Source organism: Ranitomeya imitator, chromosome 9 (assembly GCF_032444005.1).
Source record: "Ranitomeya imitator isolate aRanImi1 chromosome 9, aRanImi1.pri, whole genome shotgun sequence".
NCBI lineage: Eukaryota > Metazoa > Chordata > Amphibia > Anura > Dendrobatidae > Ranitomeya > Ranitomeya imitator.
The window spans coordinates 131,781,015-131,798,490 of NC_091290.1; the positions used below are offsets into that span (position 1 = coordinate 131,781,015).

The window sequence follows — 17,476 nt, forward strand, 5'->3', positions numbered from 1 at the left end:
CAAGTCTTTCTTGCTCTACAGTAAGTGGGGGCAGGTCTTTGTCACTCTACAGTAAGTGGGGGCAGGTCTTTGTCGCTCTACAGTAAGTGGGGGCAGGTCTTTCTTGCTCTACAGTAAGTGGGGGCAGGTCTTTGTCGCTCTACAGTAAGTGGGGGCAGGTCTTTGTCGCTCTACAGTAAGGGGGCAAGTCTTTCTTGCTCTACAGTAAGTGGGGGCAGGTCTTTGTCGCTCTACAGTAAGTGGGGGCAGGTCTATATCACTCTATAGTAAGTGGGGGCAGGTCTATATCACTCTACAGTAAGTGGGGACAGGTCTTTCTTGCTCTACAGTAAGTGGGGGCAGGTCTTTGTCGCTCTACAGTAAGTGGGGGCAGGTCTTTGTTACTCTGCAGTAAGTGGGGGCAGGTCTTTGTCACTCTACAGAAAGTGGGGGCAGGGGTTGGTTTTCTGCTCTTGCTCTTCAATCTGCATAAAGGCATCACAAGGCAGTGGACTTTTAGTTTGGGGAGGACAAGTCATTAGACAATGTCAGGAGTAATACATACATTAAAATGAGGGTAATTAAGTTCCAGCACTTCTAGTGCTGGAAGAATGTTGATGAAGATAAACCGCCCACTCAAAACTAATAGATGACAAGTTACCGAACACAAGAATCAGGACGGTATCAGTACAAACTAGACTGGTATGTGCACCAAAAGCAGGATTAACTTGTCCAGGGGGATGAGGCCATTCAGACCATACTTTTCCACAGGTTTCGTGTGAAAGGACAGGTACGCTTTAAATTGGGCATTCATATGCAAAGGTGTAACTTGAAGCTTATAGGCTCAAATGCAAAATCCGTATGAGGACCCCAGCAACCATCATCTCCCTCAAACACTTGTGACACCATTTTTGCCCAGGGAACATACATGCTCTCATGCGCACATGGAGCCTTTCTGTGGTGGATCCACATCAAAATCAACAGCTGAAGAAAAATGCTCAAAAGACTGAACATATGAACTTTTTTTTTACATGGATTTTTTGGACAGATGTAATGTAATTTACCACCTATAATTCAAAGCAAATTTGCCATGTCTGAACACTCCCCAAGGGAGAAGGCTATACATGTTCCTTGCCTGATCCCATGATCATCCAATCATAAAGTGCAGAAACCCTGTAAATCCACCAGCTATGCGAACATGACTGATGCCGGGGCCGGTACTCCAGTGTGAAGAAGCTTATTGTTACTGTCGACAATGATATTATATGATTTCTGGACTGACCACGGTTTCCTCATCCAAACTCAATAGCCTAGAATGTATAGTATGCAGAGTTGGACTGGCCCACCAGAGAACCGGAGAATCCACCGGTGGGCCCTAGCTTCTTCTTCAGTGAAATCCAGACTTCGCAGCCACTATGTGGCCCTTGAGTTGGTGAGAACCCAACGCAACCATCTGAATTTAAAAAGGATCTCAGTAATTACAAGATAACCAATTGAATTATCAAGCAGAGCCGGAGTGGATAATTTTTGGGCAAATTTGAAAAAAAAAAAAAACCTCCTGGTCTGAAAACCCCTTTAATGAAAATGAATTTGTTTTGTATAGATGAAAGGTGGGCCCTCAGAATCAAGTCCTCTAGTGGGCCCAATGTTGCACAGTGTGACACTGATTGTATATATTAGTCCACACTGTCTAGATAAGGTTGAATTCAGTCCAAGGACTGACCGCGGCTCTCCTGGCCCGAACTCAACAGTCTCATATATATTGAGAGCCGCGGTCAGTTCGTGGTCCAAACTCTGTCTAAATTCAGTCTGGACTAATACAATTGCAAGCTCCATTTGTATATGGCAGACTGCATCCAAAAGGGAAAGAGGAGTGGATAATTTTTGGGCAATTTTTTTAAAAACTCCTGTTCAATATAATATGAGTTTTACCACTGAGGCAGTGGCGTAGCTAATGTATAACGGGTGCAGAAGATAGTCCATAACCAGGTTTGGGTGTATAAGGACAGCTTCACATGTCTACATTACTCCATTCAAGTATGGACTAAAATTCCGGGACTGACTTGTTTAGGTGAGTCGGGACAGATAGCTGTCAGCTGAATAATCTTTCGTCCAACAGCTACTTAAAGGGAATCCATCAGCAGATTTTGATATGTAATCTGACAGGTGCATGATATAGGGGCAGAAATCCTGATTCCAGCGATGTATCACTTAGTTTACTGGGTGTAGCAGTTGCCATACAACCACATTTTTTTTTCTGCAGATTTAGCAGGGCTTGGAATGCTGAGTTTTCTATAACCCAACCCACATCACTGATTGGCTGCTTTCTGTGTACATTTTGCATAGGTTGAAAGCTGCCAATCACTGCTTGGGGTGTGCTTGGACCAGGAGGCACGAGACACCTAGTCCTGTAGTGATAATCTCCTGCTGATAAAACCCTGATTGTATTGCAACCACAAAACACAGCCTAGATGTCAGTAAGGATGAGTTTCCACAATTTTTCATGCAGTTTCAGAATCCAAAGCCATATGGAAGACACGTAGAAAAAAAAAAAAAACAGTTGGGGGGGGGGGGGATTCATGAAGAAACACATTTCATATGGCAGAATTTATCTAAATCCTGCTGGAAAAGATGCACCAAATGTATCAAGCAACTACAAAACGCACAAAAAAATAGCTTTTTTAAAATCCATTCCTGGCTTTGGTCGTGTTCACACAATGCATTCCCTGTTTTTTTTTGGTTGAGATTTTGCAAAAATGTTACCATATTTTTTATTTTTAACAAATATAAAGCATTGTGTGAACTTAAACTTTGGCGACAAAAACTGCACCAAATATCTCAACGTGGAAACATATCATAAGGATAGGCGGATTTTTATCCCACGTCTGGGAAAAAAAAATTAAAAATTGGGTGTAATTTTTTTTGTAAATTGTTCAGGTGTGCGTGATTTTATTTTGTTTAAAGGCGTAACATGTTAAAAAAAAACAACAAAAAAACGCACACCTGAAAAAAAAAAAAAGAAAACCGTGCGGACTTTGATGTGCACTCCCGAAAAAAAAAAAAAATCTGCAATGTGTCTGCATGCGGTACGTTACCTGCAGTCCTACGTAAAGGACCAGGTAACGCTTTTATAATAAGAGTGGCGCCAGATGACACTTTGGGCACTGCTACATCTGCTGATATTTTTCCCTATTCCCAGGAGTGGTGACACATACTGAAGGGCAGTGGAGTCTTTCTGCATTTGAGGTCTTCCATACAGCAGATGTAGGGAGGGGAGCGAGTGTAAAAGGCGAGGAGAGGAGGGGGATGGTGAATACCAGATTGTACCTCTGAGAGGGGAGCATCTGTCACTCTCCATCTTGCTCTCAGTCCTAGCCCAACCACTCCTGGTTCTGCTGCATCTATCGCTCCCAGGCTTGGGTACATCTACCAGGTATGTAATACCGCTTGGGATGCCAATGTGACCGGTCCTGGGCACCGTGCAGCTGGTGGTGGGCTAGGTGGCTAGCTGGCTAGCATGATGTGTGCATATAGGAGATGTGCAGATAGTGCTGCAAGCCAGATCCTTTGTTCTGTAAGACCCTACTGCAAAGCTGACTGCAGCAATCCCCCCCGCTCGTAGGGAGCGATGGCCAAACTCCCATGTAATCCATATTGGATTTTATTTTTTAATAATTTTTCCCCATATACAAAAACTAGATTAATATCCCTATAACCTGTCATCGTAATTCTCCTGCCAACTTGGCTTCCCACCTCCGCAATCCCCTCCCTCCGCCGTCCATGTGCTTCTAGTTCCGCCAGAGTGTCAGCTCTGCAACCAAGATATTGTAGGGTAAGGGTTAAAAATTCCCGGATATAATTGCCCGTCGCCGTCTATTTTTCCGAATTTCCTTTTTTTTTTCTTTCGTGTCGTAAATCGCACGGCAGATGGGTTGTGTGATAATCTCGACGATCCTACAATTATCTCGCCGCCCCATCTCTAATAATTGTAATTAAATCAATTTGCATCTGTTACATCCGATTTTTTTTTTTCTTCTTTTTTTTTTTCCATCTGCTGGTAACAATGGATCTCCACCCTGCGATGAAAGGGTTAAACAATGCGTATCCGTATCCAATGGGAATATATCCCAATTTCTATTGTTCCGGGCTTTTAACCCGTGATCTGCCGGAAGAGCCCTTTTAATTGTGACCGTGTAATTCTTCTGGGCTGGATCCAGTGTGGCACACGCTTGGTTAATATCCTGTCAAATGCTGGACCTTTTATCAGCTGGGTTAGGAGAGGCACTTCCCAAAATGATTTGCAGCCTGCAGTAGGAGCAGCATTGTTCCTTGTGTGACCTGGACAAGGTATGGATGATGGGGGCTCTAGTTCTAATCCTTGCAGTTGTGCCAGATGATAGAGATATTATACCAGATCGGCTCTGGGGGGAGGTGGGGGTCTTCCCTTGTACAGATATTTTGGCAGCATAATGGTGCATAGCTCTTGCACCCTTATATCTGGAAATGGGGGATAGTGATACCGGATGACTGTAGTTACATGAGTTGCATGCACCTTTTAACATTTTTAATGCATTTTTTTTTTATATATATATATATATATATATATATATATATATATATATATATATATATATATATATAATAATTTTCTTAAATGTGCACAAAATACATGTGAGTTTAGCATTCTGGTCACCATGATGTTACCAAATTTGGACAATTATGCCATTGTACGTGCAGACTTCTCCTTGCATGTGGGTTAGCGATAGTAGAGAATATTAGGGCAGTATTTTTTTTTGCATGTTCCAATTGGTGATTACATGTGTTGGAAGCAATGGTCATTCATTTCCATGGGTGCACGCTCTGCACCAGAGCCGTGTAGATGACCTGATACTACCAAGGTGCATGCACTTGGATAAAATATTAGTTTTTCTTTTTTTTCTTAATTTTGGTATTTTACACTATTTTTTTTTATTTTTAGTGTTTTGATTTTTTTGTGTGGAGATCTTAGGTTTCTATGCGCTTGTCAAGCGCTGCTCAGTGGCTGCAGATCACCTCCATCTGTCTTGTAAAGAATGAAGCGAGACGTGTGGTTGATCACTATGGTCAATTACGCAGACCAGATGGAAACCATGCAGGGCGGTGGACTGAGGACGAGGTTGTCGTTGTACAGTGCATTGTTCTTCCCACAATAGGGGTCTGTGATCTTCGTATGGTTTTCCTTGAACATTTTGACTAGGCTGATGATGCGCAGGTTGAGAAATACATCCTTCTGATTTGTTACTTTTGTAAAAGTTGTTGCTGTTAGGGCTACGGTCCGTGCCCATTGCGGTCCCTTTGTATATGGACCAGTGGATGTAGTCCTCCTGAAAACTCCTCCTACCTTGCTGAATATAATGAGGTTAATGGGTCCCCACCTTGATGACCATTGCCCCTTTCACCTTTTAGTTGGTCCTGGTTATTTTTCTTTTTATAATACTCTTCAGTTGAGCTGTAATACTCAATCCCACCAATAGTTAAAGGTGGCACTGTTTTTTTTTTTTTTTTTTTTTTTCAGTAGCAGTAGAGGAGACTTTGATTCCCATTGTATGTTGCTTGGATTTTTTTTTTTTTTTTTTTGGGAGCGAGTAGTGTCTGACCTCCAGGATATCACAGACTCCTCCACAGGCCTCTGTACAAATTAGGCTATCTCGACTGGCTATGGGTCTCCTGTCTCAAACACAACAGCCTCATGGGCTGTATGTGGCTGAGTTTGGGTCAGGAGATCTTGGACCATGAAACTGTGCCATGTGAATGCTGCCTAAAGGTGAAAAGCTGCAACCAGCCCCATTCACTTCAATGGAGCTGTGTGTGGACTGACGAGCCGGTATGAAGGAGGCGCAGCATTGATTTGGCAGTAGGGCCCTTTTTATTCTTTGGTGATTCAAGATTGGCCAAAAAATTAGCTACGCGGTGTCCAGTTTTGTCATCAAGCCAGATAAAGGCAATGTTTAATTCTACACCAGCAATCGTGGGTTCCTTTGCCATTTACTAGTCCCCATGCACCAAGCTGTAATGTCTTGATGTCTTATGGATGGGGGGTACTAGTAAGCAGCAGGGGAGCTCCAGATGCTGGGCAGAGTATTTCCGGCACAGAAGTGAACACTACTGCTTTTTTGCTCATATGTAGCTGTGATACCAGATGGCCAAACCCCATTTATGCTATATCCCTTGAAAAATGTTGGAGATTGTAGTAAAATATTAGGTGGTTGCTTTAAAAAATTGGTACGTTGGGAGAGTAATGGTGGTCACCAACTTTTCCCACTGTATACAAATGGTTTAATCAGTGCTATACAACAAGATGTCTTTGTCTGCTGACAAATGTCAGAGGAAGACGGGTCCGCCAATCTGCCAGGCAATTAAGGAAAATTTCAAGAAGCACAGTCCCAGTTCAGCTTCTTTGCTCGGCACAGAGGAGAAAATCTGGCCATCTGTCAAAGTTTATGGTTCATTAAGGAAAGTAACGAGTGGGTGTGTGGGTTACTGTAATGGGTGACTTCATTTATGGTACTTGCACTCCCGTCCTCTGTAGCACCTTGAGAGATGCATTTGGCTATTGACCACTTGCGGGTTTCAAGCCAAGGCTGCATCAGCTGCCAGTTCTTGTTTTTTTTTGTTTTTTGTTTTTTTTTCCCGAGCAATGAATATTTAATGTTGGGAAGAGGTTAAGAATATTAGGATACAAAGATGGTAATGTTCTGATGATCTTCCTTGCTTGTCTTTGCAGTAATAACAACGATGGGGGCAAAGTTGAGTAAGAAGAAGAAGGGATATTGTCTTGGTGCTGGCAAAGATGGAGAGTCCACAGAAACAACAGAGGTTGAGCAAAAAGATACAGAGACGCAGTTGGGACAAAAAGATGCAGCAGAACCAAATGGAGAAAAAAAACCTATCGACCAAACTCTGAACAATGGTGCAAGTGAGGAACAGAAAGTTCCAGTGGAAAAAAACAGCACGGAGGCTCAATCTGGTAAAACTACCAAAGACGATACAAATAAAGACCAAAAGTCTGAAGGTAAACCTAATGCTGAACAAAAAAAGGTAGAAGAACCTAAACCAGAACAAGACAAACCTGAAAATGCTAAGAGTTCAAGTACATCTCAGCAAATGGCTCCGCAAAGTGGTAAAGAAGAGAAAAGTCAACCTGTAGAAAAACCACAAACTGATCACGACAAGGTAAATGAGTCGGCTGCTAAAGAAGAACCTCTGGAAGCCAAGGCAGTAACGACACATGAAGGTTCAGAGCCAAAAAAGGAAAACGAATCTGTGACCGAACCCTCAGCTCCTCCACCAGAACACAACGAAGAGTTGGCCAAGTCAGTACCTGATCCAGAGACTAAAGTGAAGGTAGAGAAGATGGAGAAAGAACAAACTCCAGTGCTGACAAAAGATCAAGTTTCAGAGCAAGAAACAAAAGAACAGAAACCAGTCCTGGAGTCTGTGAAGGGGGCAGAAATGCCCCCTGAGATAGTTGAGTCATTAGTCTCAGAAACTGTTTTGGTAGATCCTGTTTTGCAGGAACCAGTAGCGGAAGTGGTAGATCCAGAGCCTGTGCTAAAGGCAATAGAACCAGAGCCAACTGGACCTGCCCTTCCAGAAACTGTACCAGCTGTTGAGTTGGTGGAGCCCGAACCAGTAACTGAGCCTGTGATGTCAAAGACTTCTGAAGAGCCTGTAGCTCTCGTCCCAGTGATCAAGATTGTAGAACCTATGGCAAATCCTGAACTGGTGCCTTGTTCTGAGCCTGAAAAATTAAGTGAATCTAGGCAAGAAACAGAATCTTTACCTGAACCACTGCCATCAAATGAAGTGCCTGACTCTACTGTTAAAGTAGAAGAAAATGTAGAGAATCATGAAACTTTGGATCTGGTTAAAGAATCTATAGAAACCCAGGCACTTACTACTGAATGTGTTCCAGCAGAGCCACCATCTGTAGAGAAGGTCCCTCATCAAGATGTGACTGTTGCTGACAAAGACCTCTCTGAGCAAGCTGTAGAAGAAATTCATGAAGGTAAAGTCCAGGACATGATCACCACTGAGCCGGAAGTAGGAGATGAGAAAATCCAACATGAAGTTAAGGAAGAAGAAAAAGAAAGCATCTCTGATAAAGAACCAACAGAGCAAGGAAGCCAAGAGAAGAGCAAAGATTGTAAAGTTCCCGAAGAGGTTGTCTTGAACACATCAAAGGATGATAGAGACCATGAAGGTACCATAGTCCATGAGGGAACTCCAGATAAAAATGCTGAAGCCAATGCTGAAAACCATAAAATGCCTGCTGAAGAATTATCAAAAGAACCCTCTGCGCCACTCATCGTTGAGAAGCATGGAGTCAGTAATGGCTTGCCTCTGAAGGAAGAAGTGAAGATGCACCTTGAGAATGGATGTGACAAAGACCTCCATGAGCTTAATGGTCAAGGTGAAGGCCATGAGATTGCAGTATGCAATGAATAAAACGCATGAGGCTTTTTGTTTTGTTTTTTTTCTTATTGCCGGTTCCAAGGTGAAATGATCCACATTCTATTGAACTGTCTACATCGTCTGTGACCAAATCCTCCATGAAAAATTTTAAGCGTTTGAAGGCAAAAAAAATAAATAAAATAAACGCCCCCTCCTCATCCCCTTGACCAAATCTTTTACTAGTGACTCTTGCCATAAACAATTCTGCCAAATTTATTATAGCTTAACTTATTGATCGAATCTCCTGAAGATAACAAAAATTAAATTTAGGAGTGATATTTATATAATGTTTTTTTTTTTCTATTCGATGTTCCGAAAGGCCAAATGTAATACAAAAGTGACCAATGCCCAATGGAAAAATTCTCGTGAGCTAAACCAGATGTTCAAAAAAAAAATGTCTTAACGCATGAACTTTCACAATGTTTTCCACAAATAAAATGTCATATTTAAGTTTACGCTGTCCGACCATTTACTACGTGTATGTGTGGGGTGGCGACACAAGGTTTCAACTGAACAAGCATTTGGGCACTTGCTAAAAAAAAAAAAAAAAAATCAAGTATATTGAATTCCAACATATTTGGCCCATTTCTCTTGTCTTGACACTTGGATCCTTTGTGTCTTTTGGTTCAGTCATTTCAGATTTGAGTCTGGCTCCCTACGATTAGCGATGAGAAGTCTGGAAAGGGGTCTGTGATGACTTTCTCTTGCGTGCCTAGTTCTGAGAATATCCAGAAACCATGTCTCCAAGGCTGTGACAACTGCTATTCTTATAGCTGTAGACTTTAAGAGGGAAACTTGTGCCATGAGATGTTATAAAATGGCTTAATTATGTTTTAAAAATAAAAAATTTATATATAAATTTTTTTTTTTTTTCCACACTGGCCACTGCCTAATATTAAACATCCACCTCTCGTTGGGCACACTAACATGAGCAGCAATAGTCCGACTTGCACCATATTGAATTTTTATTGGCACATTTAATGAGTGTGTACGGTGGTCTTATGAATACGGATTGACAACACCCCTCCGACCTACTTAATCTTGGAAGGACGAGTCACGTCAAGCCATTGTACTGTAAGGGCAATTTCATGCTTCTAAAAGACTGACCAAAGACCTCTGAGGGAAGAGACCCCCGGAGAGAACAAAAGAATGAACGGAAGCTTAACTCCATAGGTAGTTCAATGGATGGACTTAAGCCTCCGTAGGAAGTGGCCTAAAACCTACTAATGGGGATGTTTATCCAGAAAAGCCTAAATATTTATTCAATGCATGTAACGGAACAAGAAGACAAATAAGGTTAAGTTCCTGTTTTTAATAAATGACTTCTGAAGTTACACATTAACTTTAAAGGGAATCGTCCAGTAGGATCACCTCTCCTGAGCCATCTATATGGGCATATAGGTCGTAAGAAGATTGAGAAAATGATACTTTGATATCTGCGATCCAATGTCTTATTCCAGAGAAATACATCTTTTTCTTAATATGTAAATGAGTTGTTAAGATCTATGGGCCGGACATGGATCTCCTGAATAATCTGCCTCCAGAGCTTATTATAAATGCATTACCAGTGTGAAACATGTAATATCTGACAGTCTGCTGTCCTGATCTACATGTATCACAATGGTAACGCCTCCTTACTATTTAAAATAATCTCTGCAGGCAGATTCTCGGGAAGATCTATGTCCGGCCCAGAGATCTTAACTATTAAAACATCGATTTCTCTGCCATAAGACATCGGATTGCAGATATCAAGGTATCATTTTATTCAGCTTCCTATGACCTGCATGCCTGTACACAACTTAGGAGGGTTGATCCTACTGACAGAAGCCTATTAAAGTTTACACAGCACTGTTTTGTGCACTCGGGGCATAAACTGCATGCTTGGGTGTGACATCTAATAACATCAGACTGTAGATCCCTATACTGTTGCTCATTACTGTAATGGACACTAATCTGGGGGTCTGAAGGGGGGTGGGGGAATAAAAACACAAATGGGATCCTTATGATGATCAGATTTAAAACCTCCTCCATACATAAGGGATCTTTAATCAATCCCACTTTTTTTTTTTTTTTTTAAAGGGACTGTCAGCACAAAATGACTGTTCAAACCAAGCACAGGCGCTCAGTGCACCCTTGGTGTGGCCAAGCAGGTCAGTGCAGTGCACGGAATTGTTTGCCATGTATTTCCACCTCCTCCTCTTTATTGATTGACAGCTTTGACTTAAAAAGAGACGGTGAAAGCGAAGCAAAAAAAAAAGTATGAAGGTGCATTGAACGGATCAGCTGCGCAAAGGGTGAGGCAAGTGCCTGGGCTTGGTTTGAACAGTCATTTTTGTGCTAAAACTCTTTCTAAGAGTTATTTGTGATATTTCTCCTCCCCAAAAGTTATTTATATAGCTCTGGAGAATACGCAGAACTTTGATGGGCTGCTAGACTCCAACTACTAACATTACAAATCCTCAGATGAGTTGATGCGAATTTGATTTGTAGGACCTGGGTCCCTCGGCCAGGCCAGTAATGTGTGGTGCCTGGATGGGAACCCTGAGAAGCGCCTAATACCTGTCGGCATCATCATGCAGTGGCTACAGAACACCGACATGGTGGATGGACCAGGTCCTGCAAATTGAGTCATACCAGATCTGAGCTAATGGTGGTTTTAGCAGATCATACATGCTCTCCTACAGCTGCAACGCTTGGCCTCCATACTGGTGACAGCATGGTGAGATCAGCACAAGACCTTCCAGCGCTTTTGTTCTGCGGCGTCATTGCTTTTTCCAGTAAGTGACTTCACTGATAAAATATAGCTGGTGACTGGCCTTTAACCTGCGAGTAATGATTTATATGAAATCCGTTAATGGTCTATTACTCAGTGCACTCCTCAGCGTCTAGACCATATCGCTGCCACTATATAAATTATTAAGCTAAAATGTAAAAAAAAAAAAAAGTAAAGTAAAAAAAAAAACTTCTGCCAGATTTCATTATAAAGTTTTTATTAAAAAGACCATAATTGCACCTCTCTGTGGGGTGGCTGCTCTGATCCGCTGTCGTGTATGGACGCTCCCTATGGTATAAGTTGGCGCTTTCCTTGTAACTGTTTGTATTTTTTCGCCAAATCCACGTTTGTTCGGCCTTTCTGAAAAGGATACAACCACAAAATTGCGTTCCAGTGGTGGCCAAGCTTTTGCACGCCGTCCAGAAGATTTGCGATTTCTCTTTGGGTGAAATCTTTGCGTGTTTTCTTCGGAGGACTCTTGGGGGTCTGCATGGCCGAATAAGAATTATACGTACATATCTACTGCAAGCGTCTGGGAAACTACAACTCCCAGCTGGAGAGGCATAGATTGCAGACAACTGAGAGAAGACAGACATGAGTGATAATAAGCAGGAGACTTGGATCTGGAGCAGGAGCAGCGTTGGGGTTCATCTGCTGAATTGATCTGGATGCTCTGTATATATCACAGGCTGAAATATTTAGGTTTCGTTCAATGTAAATATCAGTAAAACCGGCACAGACTAAGATAATCACATCATGTGGTTTGGGAAAGAAGTCACTTTGGGACAATGCTTGTAAATCCTAAAGATGTCCGACGTCTAATTCGTTCCTTTTAGGCCACATTCACACATCCGTTTTATGATCACCAGTCTAGAGCTGACCCATGGAACTTTAACACACCCGTTTCTATTAATGGATCTGTGTGTCAGATGCATTAAATGTAGACAGGGTTCTGTTTCACCCGTTTTTTTAGCGGATCAGACTCATTCAAGTTTGTGGGGATCTGTTGATGATGGCAGACAACAATTCTTCATCAGTTTTTCATCAATTGTTTAAGGTTAATGTAAAAAACAAAACGGATGTGTGACTGTACTAATGACCTGGTTCTTTCAAATGTTCCATCTGAAGCTCTGAAAAATAGAATTCGGATGGAACCCCCTGAAGAAGCCGGATGAAGCAGCAATGGCGAAACCATTCTCTGAGTGTTATTGTCTACCTAAAACTGACCAGGGGCCAGACATGGCACAAAGTGACTGTCTGCCTCATTATAGTGAGTGGCTTCATCATAGGTCCTTTTCAGTGTCTCAGAACTGAAAATGTGTGGTGTGAACAGAGCCTAGGTGGTTGTTCTCAAGCTGAAGACAGTTTTCCGCTGGTGGTGCATGCCAGGGTGTGTGTGGAGAGCCACAGTTTGAAGACCATTGTTCTAGAGCAGGGGTCAGTGACCTGTGGCACTCCGGCTGTTGTAGGACTATATAAGTCCCAGTAGGCCATCAGTTTCAGGTTTCTGAACTCCCTTGGGAGCTGTAGTTTCACAACAGCTGGAGTGATGCAGGTTGCTGTTATGCAGGATCAGGTTTCTAACATGGTGGGGGAAACTTTTGGGATGTAATCTTCATGTTTTTGCCTCTCTGACACGTACCTGTCTGCTGCTGGTCTGGGCCTATAGTGATAGATGGCAGCCTTTTGTAAAAGAAACTGAGCTGGGGTGCAGCCATGCGGCTGTAAAAAATGGGACCAAAACCAGACTGTAATGCTCGGACTGGTCCCGACAGCTGCATAGAAATACTGTTACGCTGGCTTGGGTCAAGAGTGTCGGTGCCAGTCCAAGCATTGTGGTCCAATCTTGGCCCATTCATATGGCTGTCTGACTTGCGCCCCTACACTCATATTTTTTTCTTTTCTTTTGTGTAGTAGACTATGAAGTGGGGAAAAAAGGGTGTGATAACACACCCCGTCCGAGCGAATGCAGTCATGATACCCTTTATTACATGGGGAGGTCCATGGGCAGGTATAGGTAACATGGTGCCGCTCAGTGCACCTAATCGGTCGACCATATAACAAGTCGTGCAGAGCTCGTTTTTGGCCAACAAACCATTATGGGGGACAAAGTGATGACTAATACAATTGTTCTGTATCATGTTATCGGCAGCACATCCCCTATTTATACATAAGGATGTGCTGCCGATAGCGGAGATTTTCTTGCCTCTATAAATTATCTAATCTGAGCATGTTTCATAGCAACCGATTATTAGCTTATGTAAATGCTCCTTTTTCTTACATATAACAGATTGCATGTGTTTAGGTCCAGTTCTCCACTTTTGTTTTTCCTCCAGTAACAGCGCCCCCGTTGTCCACGGGTTGTGTCTGGTACTGCAGCTCATCCCTAGGGCATTGTGTGAACTGTGACAGCCTTAAGGTGCCATATAACACGTACTGTACCTGAACTTCCAACACTTCAGGCTTGTTGTGGGTTTTCTCTCGTCTTTTAGGATTCCCGTCTCTGTCGTCTCTTGATTCTAAACCTGATTTTATAAAGGAAAGAATAAATCCAGTTAAATCGACCCCCGGCTCTGACCTGGTGCTTAGCCAGTGAATATTGATTGAATAGAGTCGAGTGTTGGCAGCGTCGCCGTAAACTGTTAAATTATTTGTGACGCTTATCTGAGGCTGCAAAAGTAACTTTAGTGATTTACAAGCGGAGGAGTACGAGGCTGATGGTGCTGCGTCATCTAGGGAATATACAGCCACTGCGGTATTATTATTTCTACCCCTGATATCATCAGTGTATGCAGGCTGCGTTACTCATCAATGCACAGCAGCAATTCTCCACCCTACTCTCAAGATCGCATCTCACCACCTGTGCACTTGACCCGATCCCCTTCCCACTTCATCGCAAACCTCACCAGTCTTCATCCCAACCCTAACCCATCTCTTCAAACTATCACTAACAACTGGTGTTTTCCCCTCAAGCTTTAAACATGCCTCCATCACACCTATCCTCAAAAAGCCCCCTCTTGACCCATCTTCTGTATCTAGCTATCGCCCTATATCACTTCTCCCCTATGCCTCAAAACTACTGGAACAACACGTTTACCTTGAACTGTCCTCCCATCTCTCTTCCTGCCTCCTCTTCGACCGCTTACAATCTGGCTTCTGGTCACACTATTCCACTGAAACTGCCCTAACTAAGGTCACCAATGACCTATTAACCGCCAAGAGCAAGCGACACTACTCCGCCCTCCTCCTCGACCTGTCGGCTGCCTTTGACACAGTGGACCATTCCCTATTATTACAGACCCTCTCATCCCTTGGCATCACAGACTTGGCCCTATCCTGGATCTCATCATACCTAACAGACCGGACATTCAGCATCTCCCACTCACACACCACCTCCTCACCTCGCCCTCTATCTGTCGGAGTCCCACAAGGTTGAGTCCTTGGGCCCCTGCTCTTCTCCATTTACACCTTTGGCCTGGGACAGCTCATAGAATCTCATGGCTTTCAGTATCATCTCTATGCTGATGACACACAGATCTACATCTCTGGACCAGATATCACCTCCCTACTAACCAGAATCCCTCAATGTCTGTCCGCTATTTCATCCTTCTTCTCCGCTAGATTTCTAAAACTTAACGTGGACAAAACAGAATTCATCTTCTTTCCCCCATCTCACGCGACCGCCCCAACGAACCTATCCATTACAGTAAATGGCTGCCCACTCTCCCCAGTCCCACAAGCTCGCTGCTTGGGGTCATCCTTGACACTGATCTCTCCTTCAAACCACATATCCAAGCCCTTTTCACTTTCTGCCGCCTTCAACTCAAAAATATTTCATGGATCGGTACATTCCTAAACCAAGAATCTGCAAAAACCATAGTCCATGCCCTCATCATCTCCCGCCTCGACTACTGCAACCTCCTGCTCTGTGGCCTCCCTTCTATACACTCTCGCACCCCTCCAATCTATTCTAAACTCTGCTGCCCGACTAATCCACCTGTCCCTCCACTATTCCCCGGCCTCTCCCCTCTGTCAATCCCTTCACTGGCTCCCCACTACCCAGAGACTCCAGTACAAAACCCTAACCATGACATACAAAGCCATCCACAACCTCTCTCCTCCATACATCTGTGACCTCGTCTCTCGGTACTTTTTTGCATGCAACCTCCGATCCTCACAAGATCTTCTTCTCTACTCCCCTCTTATCTCCTCTTCCCACAATTGCATACAAGATTTCTCTCGTGTATCACCCCTACTCTGGAACTCTCTACCACAACATATCAGACTCTCACCTACCATCGAAACATTCAAAAAACCTGAAGACCTACCTCTTCCGACAAGCCTACAACCTGCAGCTACCACCGATCGACCAAACCGCTGCACGACCAGCTCTATCCTTACCTACTGTATCCTCACCCATCCCTTGTAGATTGTGAGGCCTCGCGGGCAGGGTCCTCTCTCCTCCTGTACCAGTCGTGACTTGTATTGTTCAAGATTATTGTACTTGTTTTTATTATGTATACCCCTCCTCACATGTAAAGCGCCATGGAATAAATGGCGCTATAATAATTAATAATAATTCTCAGACGTGACCTAAAACCTCTGCGACAGAAAATGCAACACATTTGGAAACTTTCGTGACTCTGTGACGCAATAGCTGAGTCATGAGATGCGATGTGAAACTGCGATTTCGGGGTCGCACAACACGTCATCGTCTAACTATATGGTCTGTGACTGCAAGTACAAGGGCTCTAAAAATGTGTATAGAGCAGCAATCCGCTATTTGTCTGCTCCTTCCCCTTGACAAAACAGAAAGGACCTCCCCAGTAGCTTTATGATTAATACTTGTCAATTTCCCAGTGCCCGTCCAAGAATAATATTTTCCTGAAAGGGGTTGTCCGGTCTTAGGCTACAAGTCTGCCGTTACATAGAATTAATGCAAACTTGTAGTCTAAAGCTGGACAACCCCCTTTAAACCCATGCCTCCTTTTTCTTTTTTTTAGGACCCATCCCTGCCATGCCCCTCCACACCTCTATCAAGCCCTTTAGGAGTGTTGCCAAAAGCCTCCAAAACCTGCATTCCAGGAGGTTTTGGGAGACCGGCAGCACCTACAAGATTTGCCAACTCCTCTAGTAATCCAGAAGGTCTCCTAGAGCTTCCTGGAGAGCTGGGTTTTATGTGCCCAGACTAATATTGAGGTTTCTTTGTTTCGCTTTGTTGCACAGCCATGTAATTGGATTTTAAACAGTACCAGTGGTCCTCAGATGGCCCATATAGGCCACTAAAGTTAATCTGTCAATTAGATCAACCGCATATCTGGCCACGCAGGTCTTTGATATGTAAATCACTTTAACACCTTTTAAATCTTCTATCTGTTGCTGCATTTTTGATTTGAGAATTTAGTGTTTTTTTTTTTTTTAAATATGCAAATTAGGTGTTAAGTGCTCTAGGTGTGGCAGAGCACTTCCCGAGCCTAATGCCTTCTGAGGCCTTTTCCCTGCCCAACACCAATCTCTTTAGCTTGATTACTAGCTCACTGTCTGTGTTACATCAGGGGACGGGCAAGAATATCAGACAGTGAGCTAATCAAGCTAAAGAGGCTGGTGCTGGGAGGGAAACCACTTCATGAGGCATAGGATTGGTAAGTGCTCTGTCACTCCCAGAGCACTAATGTCCTCATTTGCAACCCTACTCAAGAATGCAGCAACAGATAGAAGATATATAGGTGTCAGTGGCCATACATGCGGTTTGGGGGGCACATCTTTAAACTGATGACCCTGTGAGTGTCCACTGAGATGGAGAGAAGGGATCCAGTATACCCTGCTCCAGGACCATCATAGATTTCTATTGTTTTTTTTATAGAATATCTGTTGTCCTCACCTTGCAGAAGACATGGCGTCTTTGCACACTGGCTGCTTTTTTGCTTTGCCTTTCTTATAGGAGTCAGCAAGATACCTGTAATACACCATTTACACAAATATTAGCACACAGATATTAAAGGTATCAGGTTTGGATATAACCTATTTGGGAATCTATGAAATAATACAGGTGGGATCAGAATGATCATCAAAATAGTCTCCCTCGATGGAGGACCCGGCATATCCATGCATTATAAGGACAGACTATCGAGTTCAATAGTAACTGTGTAATGCTTCTTTCTTCCTTTGGAGGCGCTGCAGGAAAACTGAACACTTGGTGACAAGTTTACCCTTAAATCACGGCTGCTGGCT

The 17,476-nt window shown here is 43.2% G+C and overlaps 2 protein-coding genes across 3 annotated transcripts in view; one reads left to right on the forward strand and one right to left on the reverse strand.

The window, feature by feature from the left end:
* The first annotated feature begins 3,123 nt into the window (after positions 1–3,123).
* LOC138648931 (probable serine/threonine-protein kinase kinX) lies at positions 3,124–8,922 on the forward strand. Its single transcript, XM_069738916.1, has 2 exons — positions 3,124–3,412; positions 6,743–8,922. Exon 2 carries the CDS (start codon positions 6,754–6,756, stop codon positions 8,464–8,466), a length of 1,713 nt encoding a protein of 570 aa, XP_069595017.1. The 5' UTR covers positions 3,124–3,412; positions 6,743–6,753; the 3' UTR covers positions 8,467–8,922.
* A 2,526-nt stretch (positions 8,923–11,448) lies between these two features.
* The window catches only part of TERB1 (telomere repeat binding bouquet formation protein 1), a 37,589-nt gene continuing 31,561 nt past the window's right edge, over positions 11,449–17,476 (reverse strand). Inside the window, exons 19-21 of one of the 2 annotated variants that reach the window (XM_069740230.1) lie at positions 17,127–17,201; positions 13,688–13,770; positions 11,449–11,934 (exon numbers count right to left, since the gene is read on the reverse strand). In XM_069740230.1, coding sequence (XP_069596331.1) covers positions 11,893–11,934; positions 13,688–13,770; positions 17,127–17,201 — 200 coding nt within the window. In that variant the 3' untranslated portion in view covers positions 11,449–11,892. The remainder of the gene's footprint in view (positions 11,935–13,687; positions 13,771–17,126; positions 17,202–17,476) is intronic. The other variant, XM_069740229.1, reaches the window with a different exon arrangement.